The sequence below is a fragment of the Mustela putorius genome, unplaced genomic scaffold (genome assembly GCF_011764305.1).
Source record: "Mustela putorius furo isolate JIRA1106 unplaced genomic scaffold, ASM1176430v1.1 tig00000179_pilon_pilon_pilon, whole genome shotgun sequence".
In the NCBI taxonomy this organism is placed as follows: domain Eukaryota; kingdom Metazoa; phylum Chordata; class Mammalia; order Carnivora; family Mustelidae; genus Mustela; species Mustela putorius.
The window spans coordinates 7,949,721-7,974,267 of NW_025421305.1; the positions used below are offsets into that span (position 1 = coordinate 7,949,721).

Genomic DNA, 24,547 nt, shown 5'->3' on the forward strand with positions numbered 1-24,547 from the left:
TTCCTTCTCCCTGCTCCAGCCTCTGTAGGTAATGGAGTTAACTTGACACCAAGTTAGGGACTTCTTACACCCCAAAAAACACAGGGCAAGGAAACTGCCCCAAACTATGCCTAGATAAAGTGCTAGAGGCACACACACCTGTAAGCGTGATGTCATCGTCCTCATCATCTATGATCTCTTCTTCAGCGACATCCAGGGAGCTCTCAGTAATCATGTCATTGGGCTCTTCCACACAGGCTAGACCCGCGTAACCATTGAGAATGTCAGCACCAGGAACATGTTCCACAATTACAGCAGGAAAAATAGCTGGGTCACCAAGCTGGCAGAAGTGAGGGAGAAAAAGGATTAACAAGGTGTTTGTTTTTGTTAAATACAACCAAAAAATATTTTATATTGGACATCACGTAAGTTTTTCTATCATCAGTTACTTAAATCTTGATACTCCTTCTGGGCTCCAGATTTATTATCAATCTTGGGTCTTAACAACCAAGTTTTCATTGGAAAATCCTATAAAAGCATATTTTTAAGGCACATTAAATAAAAAAAACCTCTGATATCATTAATTCATAAAAAGTGGCATACAGATGGAATGTACAATTAAATAAAATCTCAACAAAAGTTTGACAGGGAAAAAACACAGAAGTTTAATAAATATTATGTTGTCATTAGCACACAGGTTGTGTCTAACCCTAGCTTTTAACTCAAATGGGAAAATTAACTTTGATTTTCTATTTAGTCAGAAGATCGTGAAATTTTTAATCATGTCTATCACTATCCTTCTATATTATTATTTCTATTTTTTCTGATTTGATAGCAGCAGACACTCCTCCTTTAACCCTAAATAATTCAGTGTATACCTTCTAAATACATGAATATTACCTTATATACAGAGTACAATTAAATGTTTGTAGCACTACACACTGAGATTAAATACTACTTCTTCTTTTGTTTGTTTATTTTAGAAGTATTTGTTTTAAGCAAGTGCATATCAACTGTAAGTGATTTAACAACTAAATCTTGAGATAATCTTGATACAATTGAATCTTGAATAAATGTTACTTCTATTCTAAAAATTTAACTACTTCAACTAAACATTAAGATATCACAGGTGCTAAACATACTATCTATGCCTTCAAGAATGCTATGCTCTGAAATTTATAGTTAATAACCCTAGAACATATTCGGATCATTTTGTTTCAAAATGTTTCTTCCTATTTCAGAAAAGAGGAAGTGAGAAATAACTGACTCTCCAAATTGTAAGTTTTAAAACAGAAAGTAGGAGGTTCACACAGTGTGCTGTAAAACACACACACACACACACACACACAAGAGGAAGTCTATAAAATGGCCAAAGCAAAGCATAGTCACTGGGCTTTCCTTTTCTCTTCTTTAAGAGGCGAATGCTACACATGCAATCCTACCTAGCATGAACCCATGGCTTCTTGAAACACTACTTCTCTTGTAAAAACTCAAGGTTAAGCTCAAGGTTAGCTCAAGGTTAAGCCTCCTCCTCTAAGGAGGCTGAGCCCAGAAAATGACTTAATTTTCACATGATTTCATTTTTATGCTGCAACAACTCTATGTACCAGGTAAAAATAGGGCTTATCCCCTCCATCCATTGGCAGAGGAAGAATTAGATTAAGACATCTGCCCAAGGTCACCCACGAAGTCAGAGATAGAGGCATGTCAAAGCAATTCCCAGGGGCAGTCCTCACCCAAATGAAACCAAATCTATTTGGCTCCTGAAACTGGGGGCAGTGAGTGTTAAGAGTATGGGTATTAAAAGGGGTATCTCCAAAATTTTATTTAAATCCACATAGTTCTCAAGTCTCAAATAACTACAGATATTTGTTACTACTTTCTTCCTTGTTCAATTCTACTTGCCAATAAGTGAACTGGAAGAAATGGTTACTGTACTCTCCAGAATTTAAAGGTCCCAGGAACATGCTGTTTTAACAGTAATCAATGCTGTCTCTCCAAAAGTGCCCCTCCCCAGAGACAACACCTGCTACCAGTTTCTTTGTTCCTTAACGGAGACAGTCTATATATAATGAAGCCTACTTCAATTTACCCTAAATAATACTTTTAATTTCACTTCAAATATTTTAGTAACTTTTAAACTGTTTAAGAAAAATGTTGAGTGCAACCGTAGAGCAGGAAATTTAGTTTTCTTTGAAGCAAAAAAGCTTTAGAATGAAAAGAGACACATGGTTCTATGATTTAGAAGATAGCAACATGTAAAAAAGAAAGACTGTGTCAGAGAAAGACAACTATCATATGATCTCCCTGATATGAGGAAGTGGAGATGCAATGTGTGGGGTTTGAGGTGTAGGAAAAGAATAAATGGAACAAGATGGGATCGGGAGGGAGACAAACCAGAAGAGACTCTTAATGTCACAAAACAAACTAAGGGGAGCGGGGGGGGGGGGTAGGGGAGTAGGGAGAGGGTGGTGGGGTTATGGACATTGGGGAGGGTATGTGCTATGGTGAGTGCTGTGAAGTATGTAAACCTGGTGATTCACAGACTTGTGCTCCTGAAGCTAATTATACATTATAAGTTTATTAAAAAAATTTTAAAAATTAAAAAAAAAAGATTGTGAACCATGAGTCCTAGGGTATTCTCTAATCCTACTGTCATTTTCCTAACTTTATTTACTTATTTATAAAGATTTTATCTATTTATTTGAGAAAGAGAGAGAACACAGCGGGAGAGAGAGCAGACTCCCTGGTGAGCAGGGAGCTGGATGTGGGACTCCCAGGACCCTGGAATCATGACCTGAGCGAAAGGTAGACACTTAACCGACTTAACAGGATCCCCCATCTTCCTCACTTTAAATGAAAGAAGAGCATTAGCTGATCCTTAGGGCATTTTCAGGTTTTGTTTTGTTAAAATGTCTTAAGGCATGGATGTTAAACCTAAGGATATAATGTTGCTATAGAAGAGATTTATTCTATGGACTAAATGGGGGAGGTGGGTAGCATGCACCGGGGCCACCTAACCTATTACCTCTGCTAGAGCTATTGACTAACATCTACTAGCACCTAACTTGCACTGCTCATTGCTTTATATAAATTACTACCTTATTTAATCATCTCAAGATCCTATAAGGGAGATACACTGGGTTGTCTGTCTTCTGCATGGGAAAACACAAGCTCAAGGGGAAGGGAAATAATTTGCCACAAGTCATGTCACACGTAAGTGGTAGAACCTTAACTGAAATGGACTCCAAGGTCTATGTTCTTTGCCTGCAAGCTGTTATGGTCAGCAGTGAACATGGTGCCATATTTGCTTTACTGGCATATTTACTTGGCTCTGCAGCCAAATGCTCTACCACTAAGCTATAACCCCTTACTTGGCTCTGTTTAAAAAAACCAGAAAAGGTAAGGAGCTGTGTTGTGTTTAAGTCTATTATGAACTTGGCCATGGGACTTCCCAGGATCACTCCCAACTTAGCCATGCTGTCTTTCTCTAAGGTACTCACTCCTTTCACAAAAAGCACGGACTATTCTCTATTCCACGGAAATGGAGATGTATATTCAAAGCTGTTCATTTCCAACTTCTCCAGGGTGCTATTAAATCATACAACAAAGAGACCAACTCTAAAATCTGTATATAGAAAATACATCTAGGAAACCCCTTTCAGGTATGGAAAGAATCACCCCCTCTCTTAACATAAATGGAAGGAAAATACACACTCCAGAAACTCTGCTCCTGGTCTAGGCTAGTGATAAATTCCTGCCTTTTATACTGATTGACTAGCAACTAACTGGCTCAAGTGTGAGTTACTAGGAACCTAAAACTTTTATAACCACATAGCCTAAAATTCCTGACCAAGAAATGGTTCCTAACCTTTTAAATGAAAACATGGCAAAATTTCAAATGTTAAATTTTCCTAGATTTACCTTATAAAAATGAATAAAATACTGGGACCTGTATTAGTTCATTAGAGCAGCTGTAACAAAATACCATGGATTGGGCAGCTCAAAACAACAGGAATTTGTTGTCTTTCTGTTCTAGAGGCTGGAAATCTGAAATTGAGGTGTTGGCAGGGTTGTACCTTCAGAGGGCTCTAAGGGAGAGATCTGTTCCAGGCCTCTCTCCTTGGCTTATAAATGACAGTCTTCATGTTCACACGATGCTCTCCCCTGTATGTATCTGGGTCTAAATTTTCTCTTCTCAAAAGGACTCTGATCATATTGGATTAGGGGCCAATCCAATTGGATTACTGCTACTCCAGTATAACCTCACCTTAACTAATTACATCTGTAGCAACCCTGTCTCCAAATAAAGTCACATTTTGAGATATTAAACGCTAGCATTTCAACACATGAATTTGGGGGGATGCAGAGAGCAATTCAATCCACAACAGCATCCAATTTAATTTAGCTTTAAGTCTATCATTTGATGGTTGGCTCCCTCTACCCAAACAACTTTGCAAGCTTGTGGCAATTAAGATGATATATTCTTGTAACTATTTCTAAATTGAAGCTAGATATTATTCTTTAAGTATCTTTGTTGAAGACCACCAAATCTTATCCACCTCAGATCTGTTACCTTTTATGAAATGAAAGAGTTGACACTTGGTTGATATCCTAACAAAAATACTATGTTTCATTTGGTCGGTTACTTAAAAAAATAAAAACAAAAAAACTCCAATTATCTCTAAAACCTTTCTTTGTTTAAATAATCATCTCTTCAGGATCTTTTTTTTAGCTGAATCAGGGAACCCCAGTTAACTCTACCGATGGTCATCAATGCTGACTATATACTGGGAAACACCTAAAAATATCAATACTTGACCCTACATGGGATCAAATAAGTCAGAATATCTGGGGAAATGACCAGGGCATGTTATTAAAGTTCCCTGGGTGGTTCTAACATGCAAGCAGGGTTTAGAAACACTACTCTAAAGAATTACAAAATTCACAACTACATTTCCTTAACTGAGTTAACTTGATTCACGCCAATGTCTGAAATACTAGTAATCCAAAAAAAACAAAGTTACTTTATTATGACATCTTTTGGCACTTGCAGACCATTTTCCCAGTTGTTTTTGTAAAAGAAACAAAATAAATCCCAAAATGATGGGTGGGAAGAGAGATGGAAGACTTCTTGGGATTACAATCTGTCAAAGACCAGAGTTTTCAAAGCTTCAGTTTCTATAAGCCAATTAAACTGTAGTGATAAGCTTACAAGTATTGTGTAAGTTTACAGAGGGTCTTAACAACTCCAGAGAGAAAAGTACATAACGGTTTTCCTTTTTATTAATTTCAGGTAAATTTAACACATGTGTTGAAGGCAAAACTTTAATTTTTTTTCTTATTTTAGCAGCTATACTAAAAATCAAGTTCTAGCAGGAAAGAGTTCCCCAAATTTCAACACCGTCAACTATATAGTTGCCATTTGTTGTGGTTGATGACATATGTGGCAATGCCACCAAGTTCAAAAGAGAAGGAAAGTGACCAATCTATAAATAGCAATGTATGTTGCTACCCTCTCTAGGCTTGCTTTTTTCCTCAGTATGCCACAATCCATGGCCCTAAGAGGATATTCAAGAAAGTATGGGCCATTATTTCAACTATATTTAACAAGTCTTTGGTCATAAAAACAAACAAACAAAAAACCCCAAAAGAACTTGCAAATAAGTTGTTTACCAAGATTCCCTGACACCAGAGCTCAATCTGGTAACATGGTTGTTGTGAAACATCCTGCCAAGATTCCCTCGGAAACAGACTAAAATGAAATAGCTATCAAATGTTTTCCTAAGAGAAAGACCAGTTTAAAACAGTCTTCAAACACTTCCCCACGCAGACACTCTTTTTTTTTTTTTTAAAGATAGGTGCAAAATGAGCACATTTTCAAGTATTTCCACTATCACTTTGCCACAAGACAAGGCAACAGAGAGGGTGGGGTGGGGCATCCCTCTTCCCACGATCTTTGGGAGCTTCCCCACCCGAAGGCCACTCCAAGAAACACACACACTAAACACAATTCACTTGCTATGAAAAGGCATCTTTGAGACCAATGCCTGTGCCTTCTCTTCTGATCAGAATGCTGATCAAAAGCGCTGCTTTCTTTGAAAGTATTTCCTTCACCTTTGATTGAAAAAACAAAAACACAAAACCAAAAACCCAACACCTCTGTCTATCAGGACATGATCAGACAATATTTGCCAAGCAGCAAATGCACTAAAAATACAGATGGCAACAAGAGGGCGTCACAGTAATTGCACAAGCTCTACAGTTAGGACCACCCTTATTGACAGATAGCCGCACCGTGCCCGGGGTGTTTGAGCTCCAGCAAAATCTACAGCCTCTCTAGGCTTTTGTGTTCATGTCTATCTAAAATGAGGGTAACTTCTAGGGTAGTAAGAATTCAATGACATGATATATAATAGAGCACTTATTCTACTGCACGGCATATAGTAACCATTCAATAAAACAATTTGACAATTAAGTGCCTCAAAAGTTGACTTAGATGGAAATACACAGTTAAAATTTGGCTTCCTACTTACATACATGCATCAAATCATCACATTGTACACTTAACATTATATACAAATTACATTTCAATAAAGCTGGGGGGAGGGAAGCATATAATAATCCTACATTGATAGGCACGTTTTGTTTTTATTTTGTTGTTAATTAGAAAGTCCTTCCAGAAAAGTGGGGAACACAGTCCAACCATCTAGTCTCTGCAACAACCATCCACTTGAATGAAAAGCTGAAACATACATGTTCAACTCTGTGACAATTTGTCTAACTGTATGCTTATGATTTGTGATAAATATTTGTGTACGTATGCAACGTTTCAATAAAAAGTCTAAAAAGCAGAAGAGGTCCATCTGATGGGAGAAACGAAACTTGAAAAGGTCTCCAGTTCTCTCAGCTCTGAGCTTTGTTCTGAGGCAGAGGTAAGCAGCAGCAGTCCTGGAAATGGGTCTAATACCATTAATCGATTAATACATGAACACATTTGCATTCCAAGAGTATAAAACATTACTGTCCCCTTTCCATAGAGTTCCCCTACCTTAATACTACCACATTATCAATCTTAAAACTACATTTTGAATGATATCCGGATGTGATGGATTACATAAAATAAGCCAGGACTGTGCAATGATCTTTGAGGCTCAGCAGAGTTTTGGTGAAGGCTTCTTCACAGACAAATTCACCGCATCCTTAAAAAAAATCTGTCATTAAAACAGCTTCATTATCTGCAAATGAGAATACTTCTGTTGACTGACTCAAGCTCTCTTTACACAAGCTTATCCATCTTTATTTTAAAAGAAAATGAAAAGGAGCTTTAGCAAACAAGCGGAAAGGTCTACATAGCTGTAGTATGTACTGCCCAGCACGTCTGTCTAACTAACCTCTCAAACACAGGTTTCCTTTGGCCAAAAGTGTAGTGCCTGAATCTAGTTTTTAAACCTTTTAATATGTAAATGTATTTGGGAGAAAGGGAAAATCCTACTTATGTATAATAGCTACAAACTACGATTAAGTTAATATTCTTCCAGATTCACTTTTTCCTCCCAGGTTCTCTCCCTCTCTTGCATGTCCCCCAGCAACATGGACAAGAGCTTGGGCTTTCTCAAATCAAACACTCCACTCTGGTACAGGTGCTGTCACCATCTACAGCAGTGTTTCTGGGAAATATTCATCTCCTCGTTCAGCCTCTCAGAGGTTCCTCCTTACAAAGGCTTTCCTTATTCATAAAATGAGGGTAACAATAGCTGCCACACGGTACAGGGTTCTGGAGAAGATCGAAAAAAAATATGCAAGAGCACTCTCTTTGGAAGACTGTGTACCCTGGGCAGCTGTCCTAACTTGGGCTGGAATAATAAATACTCTCCTCCTTTCTTCTAGAAATTCTAAAAGGTCTGCTCATTTTGTGTCTACACATCTTCTAGAGAAAATATTCTGCACTAGTCAGAATGACTAAAAATAATTAGAAAGAAACCACAAGGAGTAAAACATTTATAAGTCAACTGCACCCCAGTGTAACACACTTAAACCAAAACCAGCTGAAAAGTTGATCACTTAAAACAGGCTCTTTAAATGTTAAAGGAAAAATATATGTATTTTTGAAAGAAAATCTAGAGAAACAGAGGTTTATTGATCTTGGCTTTCTAGTCTGCAGAATCACTTGTTTTTCTTTTATAAATTATAGGTAAAATGTTTTAGTGGATGCTCAGAGTCTCACGGCAAGAAAATCTCAAGATGGCTTTCTATAGACACGATTGTGGGGCCTGCCTCCTCCCAAGTATGTAAAGAAAAGTGTAATTATCAAGCCGGAGAAAAAGAAGGAACCTCACAAACAGAGATAATTCTCATCTTTGGATAAACTTCTATGAATTATTTTTTTTAAACCAACATCATGCCATTTAATAAAATCAATTAAAAAAAAAAGGAAAAAAATGCATATTGCCCACAGGGTCTGGCAAAGGTAAGGGAGGACAAATATTAGCTCTCATATTTAAACAAAATATCCATTTTGGGATTAACCTATTATTAATGTGTGTGCACACCTTCTGCCAGGTTTTGGTATCAGTGATACCAAGTTGACTTTGTAAAAATGAATTAGGAAACTCTTCTCTCTGAACTGAAACTGTTTAAATGATTCATTAAAGTTTAAAATAACACCCATGAAACTCTTAGGGCCTACCAGTTTTATGCATGTGGAGATTATTCATGGCAATCTCCTCAGTTTTCTTACTAGGACATTTTCATTACTACAATTCTAAAAATTTATAAGTACTTCAATGTGCTAGCTCAAGTGATACACCAAATCCCCACAGAGTTCTGCAATTATCTTTTTTAAAATGTTTTCACTGGGGATGCCTGGGTGGCTCAGTTGGTTAAGCAGCTGCCTTCGGCTCAGGTCATGATCCCAGCGTCCTGGGATCGAGTCCCACATCGGGCTCCTTGCTCAGCAGGCAGCCTGCTTCTCCCTCTGCCTCTGCCTGCCATTCTGTCTGCCTGTGCTCGCTCTCTCCCCATCTCTCTCTCTCTGATAAATAAATAAATAAAATCTTTAAAAAAAAAATGTTTTCACTGTTCCAAGATTCATTGTTTCTGCACCACACCCAGTGCTCCATGTGATATATGCTCTCCTTAATACCCACCGCCAGGCTCACCTAACCCCCACCACGCTCTCTTCCCAAACCCTCCCAGTTTGCTTCTCAGAGTCCAATCTCTCGTGCAATTATTTCTTAACAGAAATATAAACAAACCAACCAAGTACTGTCAAAATTAATGAGTACAGAAATGAAGAGCTAGGAACAGAAATTATCCACTAATACTCTCAAACAATGTTATCAAATCAGAATTGGGATCCAAATATCTTTAGTGACTAGGGTAGGTTATTTTGAACAGTACCCTGGGTGCCTTTGCAACTCTGCCCTAGGAACTGATTACAAGATTCTAAAATAGTTATTCTAGCTATCCTGGAATAAACGAGATAATATTCTATAACAGGAAATGGGAAGAAGAGTACTTCCATCACAGAATGATTTGTGGGAATCAAAGCGTATGTGGAAAAGACACCATCAACTGTAAAGGGCTCTATGAAATGTTATGAAATATTTTTATACTTCACTCATGACTAGAGCAGGCAATGTATTCTTTGCATGGAGGTTAACTTACAAAGCAGCATCTGGGCACAACATTGAAATATATACTTTTATCAGTCCCCTTACTTCCCAGTGGCTCTCCTTCAATACCCCAGGTTTTTTAATGGATTGTGTATTTTTTATAAGCATCATGATGTAGATAAATTTTATGTTGTAGCCAGCGGCTTTAGTGTATAAGAGAAAATGGATTCAGATCTCTGGAAATTAACAGTTTGCAAAGTATTTTCTTAACTGGATTTTAAAAACTCACCATAGTGCTGTTTAAAGTGTTATCCTCCAGTCTCTGTCTATAAGAGGTCAATAAAATGATCAATAAAATTGAAATAACATGGTATGCCTAACGTGGTGGTAGGTGTGAGGCAGCGACTATGGCTTATCCAGTCAGTTCCCCATAGCACTGCGCTCTTTAACTGACAGCAGGAAGAGGCAGAGCTGAAACGTGAAACCAGATAATCTGACTCCCAACTCCACAAGATTAATCACTTGGATAGACTACAGGAGTACAGATTCCTATAGATAAATTATGGTCATAATAAAAGTTTCATCTCAGTTATAAAGCTTGGAGATATACATAAATATATATATATATGAAGTTTATTTCTGTTGGCCACAGCTGAGTGGAGTGTTTCAGAAGAAGCCTAGCTTCTCTCTTGCACAGCACCATCACACATAGAAAGGTCTAAGTAAAATGGTCTGTTCTCCAGAATTCCCCCAGATAATGTTTAAAATTCCACTGTAAATCCCTATGGAGTTGATCTGGCTAAATCTAATCCCAGTTTAGGTCTTTCATGACTATTGGCCGCCTTTAGTCTTTACCCAGATTTTTCTTTTTCCAGCCAGGATAAATTATGACTTGGCCATGCAACTCAAAGTACAACAGTCACTAAAAATAATCTTGATTTTCTTATTAGAGCACTCACTTTTAAAGTTTAATACATTGATGGGTTAAGAGGGTGTGTGTGTGTGGCTAAGTGTGAACAGAATCAGTTATGAGGTTAAAAAAAAAAGGTAGATATTGGGAAGTATAATAAATTTTAATCAGGTTTAAATATTCAGTTACAAATCAACTAAATAACATCAAAGCAGTCACTACCAGATTGATGTTTTAAATATGCAGAATCTATATAACAAAATATTTAAGTAAAATCATAATTAAAGAGGCAATTCCTACTTCTAAAAGATGGACTGTGATAAGAATCTTCTATAAATATGTAAGAATCATAGAATAAAATGAGGCAGACATAGCTGAATATAGAGTTTAGCTACAACAAAGCCTTTTCCAGAATGGAAAAGTTACACTAACCAATCATAGGCAATGACAGACATTAGAGTCACTCCAAAAAAAACTGAACTCCAGGTCAAATTATGTCTAAACAAATTTAACATGTTATAATGTAAAGGAAAGTGCTTCCCCAGAATTAATCTGCTGGATTTTCAAAAACCTCAGTGACAAGCTTATTGGCTTATTCTAAAACCAAGCCAGAATAAGAAAAATAAGAAAATATTAAAAAAAAAAAAAGGCTGAATGAATTTGTCTAACTGGTATTCAAATTATAAAAACTGGCTTCATTACCTGATTTATGCCACACAATTGAGTAATATAGAGTATGCAGTGGTACACTACAAACTTTAGCACCTTTTCTTTAATTCAGATCATTAATAATGGCAACTGTCACATTTATTGACCACTTCCTAAACTCTTGTCAAATACTTTACATAAACACTGAATGTTCCTAACTTTGGAAAGTAATTCTTTTATATTTTGGTGAAGGAAATCAAAGCTCAGTGAAATTTTAAAATTTGTCTGAAGTCACACATTTAGTAAGTGGTGGCTCCTGGTTCCTGAGCTGATACTCTTTAATGCCACATGTCACACACTCTAAATTGACAAGAAATACCAATTTCCAGAATTGAGTATGATGCTGAAGTTGTAGGCAGTTGATCTGAATGAACACAAATCAATCACTTTTTAATAAACCATCTCCCAGGTAAATCTTCAAAACCCAATTGTTTCTGCATGTGCTTACACGTTGGGACAGGAAAGAAGGGAGGAGTTACCAGTACCACGAGGAAATTTCCATTCCAGGCAAATGGAAGTTTTTCCTAAACCCTCTTGTTTTTATTTTCCCCATATCAGGAAATAAAGTGGAATGACAGAAGTGCACACACAAAAGCATAAATTATAATAGATTTTTAAATTGTCACCTAAAATATCACCTTTTAGAACAGAAAAATGCTCCTTCCCTCACTCCAGTCCCTACCCTACAACTCCAGGCTGACTTCCCTGTTCCTGACTCACACGCTCAGGGCTTTTTCTCAATGTCTCATTAGGTGGGAACAGATGAAACAGATAACCTCACAAATGTACTACCAATCATTACACTGTAATTCTTTCCAAAAAAGAAGAGCTGCCTTAATATTGAGAATTTTGGTTACTGTGTCAAAAAGAAGAAGAAGAAGAAGAAGAAAAACTCTGCCTATATTCTAACTTATTTAACATTATGAACATTATTTAAAGATTACTTGAAGATTTATGAACATTATTTGAAGACATCACGTTGTTAAATCCCCACTCTAACAAACCAGTAACAGTTTTCTTTTTACTTTAGTAACTGAAGGACATTATCTTCACCGTTATTCTTGAGAGAGTGTTAAAGGGGAGTCTAGCTTAGGAGGAAAAAAAAAAAAAGGCCAGTAACCTAATAACACTGTTCATATAATGACTTATCCTTCCTTTACATGTTATGTGTTAAGTAAAACAGAAAGGAAGCAAAAAGTTTCAAGAGCATGTGGCTAACCTGGGCTACATCACTGAGGTACTAATTTTCTTATCCACCCAGCAAGGTTGCTTTAGGTGACTGAGCACTTTCTGGGAGAACAGAGATGGTCAATTCCATACCTGACAAAAAACTGCCCAACACAAGCTTCGTTAAAAAAATAGTAAATATACAGAACGGATAAATACAATGTAGTACACCCAGACAATGGAATATTATTCAGTAATAAAAAGGATGAATCACAGATACATGCTACAAATGATGAACCTTGAAAACTTTCCGTTTAAGTAAAGGAAGTCAGCCTCTCGGAAGAGACCATATAGTGCATGATTCAATGTATATGAAATATCCCAGAACAGGCAAATCCACAGAGACAAAAAGGAGATTAGTTGTTGCCAAGGTGCGGAAATTGGGGCGAATAGGGCATGACTGCTAATGGGTACAGGTTTCTTTTTGGGATAACAAAAAACATTCCAGTACTGATAATGGTGATGGATGCACAACTCTGGTTAAATACTAAATATCACTGAATTGCAGTCTAAATAGTGGACTTAAATATATGTAAATTATACCTCAATAAAGCTGTTTTTTTTTTAAGGTATACACAGGCATATCAGGGCATAAAGACTGTCAATTTGTAATTATATTAACGAATTAACTAAATGTATAACATTTTCTTTTTGCTAAAAATAACAACTGCAAAGAATAATAATTCTCCCACATTTAAGACCACTCTTTTACCACTTGCATGCACTGGTAGCTGGCATTATTCAAATACATTTGTTGAAGGCACAAGCTGGGGGACAGTTCCCAGTTTCTCACATACAAGACAGTTGCTTTCCCGCTCTAAGCCTCACCTGACTCTTGTGTGTAATGTAAGAATTAAAGTACCTGGTTCCTAAGATTGTTTGAAGAATTAATAGGGTAATCCTTATAAAGCACGTAGCACAGTGCACAGAACAAAATGCTCAGTAAACACTAGTTACTAAAACTTATCACTGAATGTTTCTGGAACTCTTCTGGTCTATGCCCTACCCTCTGCAATGACCTTATCCAATATTCACTTTTTCTTTTTTTACTTCTAAACTTTTAACTGGGCTTCTGCTCCTCAAAGGGCACCCTGCTTTTACCGCCTCTACACTTCAGAACTTTGGTGTCATTGGTCTCAGATACTACTCTGTCTCCATAATCCTGTGGCCCGTGGTCTTCTGGACAGTCTGCAAAAAGTTGCTGCTGTCCAGGGCATCACCCCTCTTCCAGCAGGTAACACGTGAAGATCTCAGCTTCCAACCTGACTGAATATTAAGAAAGGCCTTGTGCTCCATCTGCCTCGTGTAATGGGCCTCCACCTCCTTTAGGCTGTTCTTCAAGCTGGCTTTCAGGTTTTTCACCTAGTCCAGGTGGATCTCCAAGGACTGGGCCATGTATCTCAGCTCCATGAGGGCCATCTCAGCTGCTCCTATTTCAGCGGTCTGTGAGGGGACCACTGTGGTGCTTTCCTCAATCTGCTGGGACCAATACTTGTTCAGCTCCTCTCAGTTCTTCTGAGCCAGCTTATCATACCTGGCCCGGATGTCCGCCATGATCTTTCCGAGGTCCTGAGACTTGGGGGCATCCAACTCCATGGTCAACCCAGAGCTGGCAAATGGTTTTGTAGACCCTTTACTTCCTCTTCATGGTTCTTATTCATGAAGAGCAGCTCTCTTGAAAGTTCTCATGAAGAGAACATCGATCTCTGTCTCTAGCTGCAGCTTAGTGACAATGGTGTCATCAATGACCTTGTGGAGCCTGTGGAGAGAACGCTCCACAGACTGGCACGTAGCCAGCTCCATCTCATACTTGACTCCAAGTTTATCAGCAGCAAAATGAGCACTGCCAATCTGCAGAACGACGAGGGTATTGTCCACAGATTTCACAAAGACCTGGGCCCTCAGCTCTTAGATAGTCTTAAAGTAATGCCCCCAGTCTCTGATCCAGTATCCCTTTTTCTTCAGGTAGTCCCAGATTTTGAACTCCAGTCTCTGATTATCAGCCTGCAGGCTTCTTATCCTCTCCAGGGAGGAGGTCAGGTGGTTATTCAGGTCTTCCATGGTCCCCTTCTCACCCTGGATGCCCCTATGCCTGCCAGACCCCCAGCCATCCTAGTGGCCAGGCCTCTAGACCCCCAGATACCTTGTTAATGGGACACAGATCCAGGGGCCTGAGTCCCCAGGCATCTGCATAGACACTGGCAGCTGCACTGCTGACTGGTGGGACCCAGTGGTTGGGCAACTACACAGAGCTTAGGGACCAATAGTTGGAGGAGAGAGTGTAATGGGTAATAAAGTTCATGCTGTTCAGGGACAAAGACAAGAGGCCAGGACTCAGGCTCAGGCCACTCATCTATATTCATTTTAAAGATGCTGTCATGGGGTCAGGTGTCAAGGTGGAGGAGACTTAAAGAAAAACTGTAAAAGAGAATAATAGTAAGTTCTTCCTCCTTCATAACAACCATCAGCTTCCTCACTGCCAGTAGTTGGCAGGGAGATAAGCCAGGCCAAAGACTAGATTATAGGCAGGGTTGTCAGTCACATAACCTGAAGAGGCCTCAGGCCTTCTTCTTCTTCTTCTTTTTTTTTTTTTTTTAAAGATTTCATTTATTTGTCAGAGAGAGAAAGAGCGCATGCACAAGAATGGCTGGCAGAGAAAGAAGCAGGCTCCCTGCTGAGCAAGGAGCCCAATGTAGGACTCAATCCCAGGACTCTAGGATCATAACCTGAGCCAAAAGCAGATGCTTAATGAGTGAGCCACCGAGGCATCCCAGCCTCAGGCCTATTCAAAGTCAGACTTTTGCCAGGGCACCCAGATAACTCAATAAAGCATCCAACTCTTGACTGCAGCTCAAGTCATGATACGGTTGTCAGGCCCAACGCTTGGCGTGCAGCCTGCTTAAGATTCTCTCTCTTCTTCTGCCCTTGCCCCCCCCCACCCATCCCACCCCTGGTCTCTCATTCTCTCAAAACAAACAAACAAACAAACAAACAAAACAAAAAACCTCCACAAAAAACTAAAGTCAGACTTTACCCAAATACAAGCAGGTCTGTACTCTGGGCTCAATGGCATAACCCCTTTGATGAAGCTTCCAAATGTACACAATCGAAACAAATAACCTCTGTATGTTAGTTTTCCAGAAGGCCAAACTTTTAATGGGTCTGATAAGTTTGATCTGCCAAGATTAAAAAAGAAGGCAATACGAACAGGTAGATTGGCCCATATAGTCACGAATTATATGTAAATAACAGAATTCCCTATGTCCACATACAGGTTAGCATCATTATTCCAACTTCCTGTCCTGAACAAGCTAAACACAAAACACTTTGACTCATTCCTTCTATTCTAATTTTAAGTACCACTTAAATCCCTCGCCTAAGAGAATTGCTAAAAAAATGGCCCGTAGGTGTGATCTATATTCTTACATGCATTTTCTCAATCTACAAAATACAACCTCATGATACAACCATGTCAAAACTCCCTCTGCAACTTGAAGGAATCTCCTGAGAAAAAGAAAAACTCTATGTGGATATTTACTTATTTATAATTTCAATGACTTTTTAAAAAAATATTTTATTTATCAGACAGAAAGAGAGTGTGCACGTGCATTAGAGAGGGCAAGCACGAGCATGGGGAGCAGGAGAGGGAGAAGCAGGCTCCCTGCTGAGCAAGGAGCCTGACACGAGCCCAATCCCAAGACCCTAGGATCATGACCAAAGCTGAAGGCAGCCACTTCACAGACTGAATCAGCCAGGCGTCCCTCAATGGTAATTTCTGAAAGCTATCTGAGGTGGTACAATACCGCAGTTCTAAATACATAACAGAAAAAAGACTCCATGAAAATTTCTTCCTGGTCTTAGAATTATGATGATATGGTCACACTGCCCATGTACTAAGTGAGAACATGGACAAACACGTCCCAAAAAATCATATACTATAGTCAAGAGGGTTTGGGGCAGAACATTACCTCTCATTCAAATGTCTTCTGATGTGATAAGGGCCATAACCAAGCATATGTATATCCCACGTTATTTTATCAACAGGATTAACAAAGTCTGTAAGAAGACTCAACCAATAAAGGTATTACGATGTTAAATGCTTTGGAAGATATTAAGGGGAGGGGGAAAAGTAATCCTTTTCTTCAAGTAGTTAGCATTTATCCAGGAAAATCATTAATGTATGTATGAAAAATTAATGTGGCAAATGTATGACAGTGACAATAAGTGATGTAGAAATAACAGAATAAACTTTGTTAATTCCTGAAGTAATGATTTTAGGATAAATTCCTGGAATTAGGGACACCTGGGTGGCTCAGTTGGTTAAGTGTCTGCCTTCGGTTTGGGTCATGATCCCAGGATTCTGGGATGGAGTCCCACATCGGGCTCCTTGTTCAGCCAGAGCCTCTCTCCTCCTCTGCCCCTCCCCCTGCTCATGCTCATGTGTGCTTGGGCATGTATGCGCTCTCTCTCTCTCCTCTGACAAAGAAATAAAATAAATAAAATCTTTGAAAAGAAAGAAAAAGAAGGAAACAAAAAAATTCCTGAATTAGTAGGTCTTGTCCTAAGCTCTTGAAAGAGATTAGAACTTATATAGGCAACAGATATGAATGTGGGAGACCAAGCAGGAAGGCACTTGGGAAAATTAATGTAGGCTGGCAAAATTAATGTAGTACAAGAAAAAAAAGAGCATGAAACAGTCACACTATGAAAAGCTTCTAACCATAAGTTAAGGTGGTTAGATTGACTATATAGTCAAGAAAAATCCATCAAAAATTTTGGTACATTCTACTGTTTCAGACACTTCTGCCCCTTCAATCTGTCAGATAAACTGAGCCTTCCTGCAAAATGCAGTTCTTTTTTTTTTTTTTTTTAAGATTTTATTTATTTATTTGACAGATGGAGATCACAAGTAGGTAGAGAGGCAGGTGGGTGGGAAGGGGTGCTGAGCAGAGAGCCTGATGCAGGGGTCGATCCCAGGACCCTGAGATCATGACCTGAGCTGAAGGCAGAGGCTTTAACCCACTGAGCCACCCAGGAGCCCCTATACCTGGAAAATGCAGTTCTAATGTAACTTCCTCATTGAAGCTTTCCCAAAGTTAGAACGCAGTGATTCTCAAATACTGTATGACAACTTCTGGGTGTCTTGTTAAAACGCCAGCAAAGCACTGTTTATCCTTTAGCCTCTAGGAATCAACAGTCAGAGTAAACTAATTTATACCCTAAGGAATGTCATAAGACCACCATCTTATATCGATAGAATTTTATAAAAATATTTGTTTCACTTTCCCATGCTTGTCACCAAGCTTCTCCCTAGTGAGCTAAGTCTGTTAAGCATAAATAGCTATGATTTGCTAGGTTCTACTTTTAGAACCAACAATTGAAAAATCATATAACATAATATGTCAAAATTACAAAATGCATTAAACTCCCAGTTGTTTTTCATTAAGTTAACTTCTGGGCTATATGAGTACATAGTCACGTTTCCTTCTCTTTACAAACTCATCTCCACAGCCTTCAGATTTCTTCTTATTCTCACTCATTCCCCAGGCAAACATACCTGTTTAATACAGTCAAACTGTATTAAACGGTTTGCCCTCCCACAGAAGAACGTCATCGTCAGCTACAAATATTCCCAGTTTTGAACAGACATCAAGGGTAGACTTTAAAAAGTGGCTTGTCAGGTCCAATAATGGTGTTTCCTTTCCAACACTACCATCCTCCCACACCCATCTTTGCCCAAAGGAGTTCTTCCAGTAATTTTGAAAAGAGTACGAATCGATACAAGGGAAGACAATCAAGGTGGTGGCAACCAGACCTTAATTGTGTCAGTTTCTTTAGATGACATTTATAACCACAGACCGTAACTCAAAACAGGAAATGTATTCTAATCTGGTATCTTCAGTGATTTTGTAAAGAACCAACCAAACCAATACAGGATCATAAAACAGAATTATTTTTTTACAAGAATTATTTATTTATTGAGAGAGAGGGATAGAGAGAGGGAGCATGTGTGTACCAGTGAAAGGAGGAGCAGAGGGAGAGGGAGTTAATTAAGCGTGGAGGCTGACATGGGGCTAGATCCCAAGACCCTGAGATTATGATCTGAGTCAAAATTAAGAGTTGGTTGCTCAACTGACTGAGCCACCCAGGTGCCCCCAACAGAATTATTTCAAATGACACAAATATTTTTTAAATTTGAAAAGTTAAAATCCCAACAGTTTTATGTAACTTAAGAAGCTGATTCTAAAATTCATTCAAAACACTATACTAATTTTTTAATGCAGAGGAGAGAGGATATCTTATCAGATGTCAAATCTATAAAGTGATACTATTGAAAGCAATGTGATAGTAGCATAATAAAAACAAATTAAATGGAATAAAATACACTAGCAAGTTCAAAACTAAAGTACATGTGGTAATTTAGTATAACAGAGATGGCAGTCTTAAGTGTGAAAATCATAAAATACTCCACAAATCATGAAGAGCCAACATCCCCAATGGTGGAAGAAGGCAGTTATCAGATCCCTATACTTCACATTTTATAAAAATATATTCCATATATACTGAGGAATTAAATGCATAAATTAGAAGAAAATATAAAAAGAATATTTAATATTAGTGTGAGGGAAGCTTTCCTAAGCAGAAACAAACAAAAAAGGAAATACTGGTAGATTTTATGACATATATAATTAAAATGCTAAAGGGTACAAGATATCATATTGTTAGAAGAGGATGCCAGATAGGGAAAACATATCTGCACTCTGTGTCACAAAGAAAGCTAACCATTAACTATACAATGAATGAGTTAGAAGACAATGCATTATTCATAAAATATAAAGAATTACTGGGCAAAAGAAGATTAAGAAGTAATTCAAAGGAAATTCAAATGAACAGTAAATAAAGAACAAACCAAGTTAGCAATCAAGGAAATGCCAATTAAAGTAGCAGAATATCACTTTTCACCCAAAAGACTTATCAAAAGGGGGGAAAAAAGGCTTTCTGTTAGTGACACTTTGGGACCTATACTGTTAGTGGTAGTAGAAACAGATACAGACTTTTTGAAGAACTATTTGGTATTATTTTATGCTCAGTATACACTGAGTAAACTCAGTAAATCTACTTTTAGAAATCTTAATGAAATAATCATACAAGTGTACAAAGATACACGTGTGTGTGTACAATAATGAAACAAGAGTGTTCAGGCATGGTTCTAAGAACTTTATATAGATCAACTCACTTAATTCTCACAATACAGGGTCTGGTATTATCATTCCCATCTTGCAGATAAGGAAACCAAGGCAGAGAGTGGTTAAGTAATCTGTCCAAAGTCACAGAAGTAATAAGCAGCACGAGGAGTGAAACCCAGATGCTCTGACTCCAGCATCTGAGCTCTTAACTACTGTAGGTCTACTGCCTCCCATATGAGGACGTCCACTGCTATCTTGTTTATAAGAGCAAAATACTGGTAAGTCTGTCTTGTCCAAGATCGAAGATTGGTAAACTAATAACGATCAGCCATCATGTATAAAAAATAAGTGATACAGAGCCAGTACACACACACACACACACACATATTTACAATACAGTAAGTGAAAATAAGTCACAAAAAAGGTTTAGCATACTTTCATTTGTATCTTAAAAACAACCTCTTTCTGTAGGTTTGTATGTACATACAATGTTCTTTTTTGGGGGTCTTTGTCTAAAAAGTTAAACATCAAATGTTAATAATGGTGTCTTTTGGGGAGAAATGGATTAGGCAGGAAGGGTAAAAACATATTTTTATATTAGGTGCCTTCTTTTGCAATTGGCATGTTATTACTTTTAGATAAAAAAAAAATCTAACTGGGGGCCTGAGCCAGTTAAGCCTCTGCATTCGGCTCAGGTCATGATCCCGGAGTCCTGGGATCGAGCAAGGAATCTGCTTCTCCCTCTGCCTCTCCCCCGGCTCGTTCTCTTTCTCTCAAAATAAATAAATCAATCTTAAAACAACAACAAATCTAACAAGCAAACCAGTTAGCAGAACCATGATGCTAATAGTAAGACTGACATGACTGGATCTGCCCCATATGATCAGTGAAGTTTGCTGTGCTCATGGCCATAGGCTGGACATGGCCATTGGCTGACAAGCCACTTTTAAAAGTCTATAATAAACGGATTATAAACCAGTGAATTACATAAACTCAGTGGAAGAGTATCACTAATGAGAGTCAAACTACTTGGGTTCAAATTGCAACTCCAATACTGACTAGCTTTAGGGTTTCAAGGAAATCGTTTAACCTCTCTCTGTCTCATTTTCCTCATCATAAAAGGGGGATAATACTATTTGTCTCGGGTCTAATATTTGTAAAGTCCTTTTAATAATACCTGCAGAAAGCAAATATATATAACAATGTATACACCCATTTTGATGAAAATAACAAGAAAAAAACACATATGAGCACTCTGATGTTACCCTTGAGCATCATTTCCCTATCCAAAGACGTTAATAACCTCTGTGAGATAAATTATGTGCATCACACAGATTAAGGGTAAAAGCAAAACTAGTTTTAAGGCTATGTAGACATGGGTACGAGTACTGCACCATGATGTAGAATGTGCTTCTCACAGTCAGAAGAGTGTCAAAGCCACTGCACAGAGCACACCAGTGAGTGGCCTCGAGCTCTGTCCTCTGTGGCCACACCGAGAACAAACCTCACCACAGCGAGCCTGGACTCTTTCATCACGAGGGCTGTACAGTAAACACACAGTTTGCAAACCTTAACATACAGAGAAATATCCTGTTTTAAAGCAAACTCAAAATACTTTCTTTCCTAAAACATCCTTTCTATTGTCTCTAGATTAAATCCATGTACCCATCAATATTTTTAATTGGGACCTAGCAATCCTCCCCCTCAAACTTTTTTCCTTCCCAGCCAAAGCTCATCTTGATTTTAAGGTACCTCAATGCAAATTCTCATCTTTTGTAGGTTTACTTAGAAATTTTTAATCCTGTCACCTCAACAGACAATACAAACGGCAAAGAAATATAAAGCCCTGGCCAAAGTAAGAATCAGTTTTATTATCTGTCATAACTATGTTTCTAGAATAAAAGTATGATACATTGTAATTGGCCTATTAATGTTAGATATTTGGGATTAGGCTTATTTCAGTATCTAAATCAATTTATTCAGCATATTTTAAACCTAAACGCCCTCAAAATGTTTTTGCCAGTGTACTGAGTCTAACACAGCATTTCTTCCAATTATGTCTTACATCTTCACATAAACTATCTAAAATGACATAGATTAGGGGCTCCTGGGTGGCTTAGTCGGTTAAGTGTCAGTGTTTGGCTCAGGTCATGATACCAGGGTCCTGGGCTACTTGCTCAGCAAGGAACCTGCTTCTCCCTCTCTCTCTGCCTACTTCTCCCCCGCTTATGATCTCTCTCTCTCTCTCTGTGCCAAATAAATAAAATCTTTAAAAATTTTTTAAAAATAAAATGAAGTAAATTGTAAAGTCCCAAGAACCTCTAGCGTCTCCCCTTGAAGTGGGGGTGGGGCAGAGGAGCAGAGAGACTAGAATTAACTTAGATCCTTTTTCTCAATGTCTCTGGGATCTTCTTCCCATTCTAGAAACAGTAACTGGAATATCACTGAATGTAAACTCAGTGAAAGCCAATTTAGAAATTTTTCAGTTCAATCCTCCCATTCAACAGATGATGCAATCTAGACCTGGAGAAGTTAAGTGACTTCCTCAGAATCATGTGCTTTGGACTGAAGCAATACATGATTATGGGACTGCTAACATCTCTCCATCCACTTGAAAAACTAGCCCAGGATTATAAATACTAATTAACCACATGCATTTAAACTGCAGAACTGCAAGCAACTAATACAACCACAGGTCCTGTATTACCAAAAAAATGTACATGTCTTGTTGGTATGTCATATAGAACTTTTCAAATCACTTAAGTACTCTGAAATAATTACTTAAGGTATTTTATTTACTGCTAAGTCTCATTTTACAAAAAAAAAAAAAAAAGCTTAACCCTGAAATTATTACTTCCTTTTCCCACATCAAAGCTAAGGACTAAACTCTTTGACAAATTAACTAGTACTTAAAACACAGGATCACAATTATCATCAAATTTTTAGTATCTACATTTTTACATTAATACAGTTTCTCCTACTTTCTTTTAAAGTAAATAATTTTCTGTTGCAAATGGAATAATAATAATAATAAACTTATAAAAATCCAATTTTCTCTTGGTTTCATACCTGTTGTTCATCCTCCATGATGTTACTAGCAAATTCAAATACTAGGTCGTTCTGTTGGACAACAGCAGCCATAATAAAGCATTCCCCTTAGATCCACATGAGAGAAATTCCAAGCAGGTTCAAGTATGAGGCAGCAGAATCCAGTGACCAATTTGGGTAAAAAACCCTCAGCTAAGTCTGTGAAGTTACTGTAAACCAGGTTTTCTTTAGGGATGGTGCTTCAGAGTTTCTTGGTTCACTGATATTTTAGTCAAACAGAGGCAATTTTTCTGAAATTTTTCTTCTCTAGAGCTTCTTGGCCTGAAAAATAGAAGTTTAAGTTAGTTATGAAAAAAGCAATCATACCCATTTAGAATATAACAATAAATATTGAGGACAGTCTCTCCAATGTGTTTTTTGTTAATGCTTTTAAACAAAACTAACATGACTGATGAACGCAGGATTTTTCTTTTTAAGTTGGATATATATTTTCTTCGAAAATTTCATTCCTGCTAAGATAAAATCGCTTCTCATTTCTCAAAGTGCAGCCATTCTCTCTTCCCTCACCCCAGTTAAACTACAGTTCAAGTACCAAATACTTAAAAAAAAAAAAAAAATCCACCCAGCAATAACTAGGTTTGTAATTGCAATAAAGGACATATAAACAATTTCCTTCTTGCCAGTAACTCGGCAAACCGCACAGGAATTGCTACTCCATGAGTAATTTCATCTGTATATTTTTTGCCTTAGGAGAAACACATACAGTACCCTGTTATGCCTAATATACATAAGAATTTAAATCTGTCTAATACTTTAAAGTTTAGTAAGTACTATTTTAAGAGCTTTAAAAAATAAACAGATATTAAAGTCCATTCTTTCTGTTCTTTAAAAAGGTTTCTGATAAGTAGAATGTTTTACCATGCTTAAGCCTGTCTTCAGTGGCTTCTTTTTTAATGCACTGAAATGTATCCTTATCTCTAGCACAGGCTTGCAAGCAACAGGAAGGAAACGGCACTTGACCACGTCATGGCAAATTAAAACATGCAAAGAACTGCACTTTACAATAGTAGAAAAACAGAAACGCAACTTAAGAGTGAAAACAATTTCCCAGTGGAGGGAGAAATGCTTAAAAAGTGCCTGTCAAAGATGTTTCCTATGTAAAAAAAAAAAGTAGAAGGAAAAATTTTTTAATTCATCACAATCTTATGTAATACTGTGTATGCTTATGGCTATAAATGTGATATGAAATGACAAAGATTACAAAAGTTATCACATTAAATTACATCTACTACTCGGAAATAGCATTTACAATTTTAGTTTCAAAGAGACAAATTAGGGAATGAAGCTGAGCTGGTCAATTAGTTTTCTTGAAAAAAATCCAAATAGCATATGCCAGCCAAATCAAATAGTCAATTTCCTAATTTCAGTAAAGCTGATTCCCTATATACTCTGGACCCTATGGGTCATCATGGATAACTGTAGTTTTCCTAACTGGGAATCAAAATAAAATAAGGTTTAAGAATCCAACTCAAGTGCTAGAACTGATTCTAACCCAGCAGTCTCCAACATCTATTCCACCCCACCTCTTTCAAATACGATTCAACTCCAGTACTAGAAAAGCATTTTTATTTTTAGTGCATTCAACTAGTTTTTCAGCAATGCACCGTAACTGGAGGGAAGAACAATGCATTGACCTAAACTGAACATGGACAGAAATATAAGCATAAGACAAACATTTGGCTTTGGACAAATGTTACTTACAATCTTTCCCCTTAAATTATTAACCAATCTCATTCTTCTGTACGGCACTTGCTTTCTTACAGTCTCCCCCACTTTTTAAAAAGATTTTATTTGTTTGAGAGAGAGAAAAC

The 24,547-nt window shown here is 37.7% G+C and overlaps 1 protein-coding gene and 1 pseudogene across 9 annotated transcripts in view; both read right to left on the reverse strand.

The window, feature by feature from the left end:
- ELF1 (E74 like ETS transcription factor 1) overlaps positions 1-24,547 on the reverse strand; it is a 106,471-nt gene that overhangs the window by 23,977 nt on the left and 57,947 nt on the right. For 7 of the 9 annotated variants that reach the window (XM_004759290.3, XM_004759289.3, XM_045076612.1 and 4 more), the window contains 2 exons: positions 22,698-22,997; positions 139-319 (listed from right to left, as the gene is read on the reverse strand). In XM_004759290.3, coding sequence (XP_004759347.1) covers positions 139-319; positions 22,698-22,769 — 253 coding nt within the window. In that variant the 5' untranslated portion in view covers positions 22,770-22,997. Of the gene's footprint in view, positions 1-138; positions 320-22,697; positions 22,998-23,594; positions 23,685-24,547 lie in introns of those variants that run through there. The other 2 variants (XM_004759292.3, XM_045076615.1) reach the window with 2 other exon arrangements.
- LOC106006535 lies at positions 9,083-15,102 on the reverse strand (annotated as a pseudogene).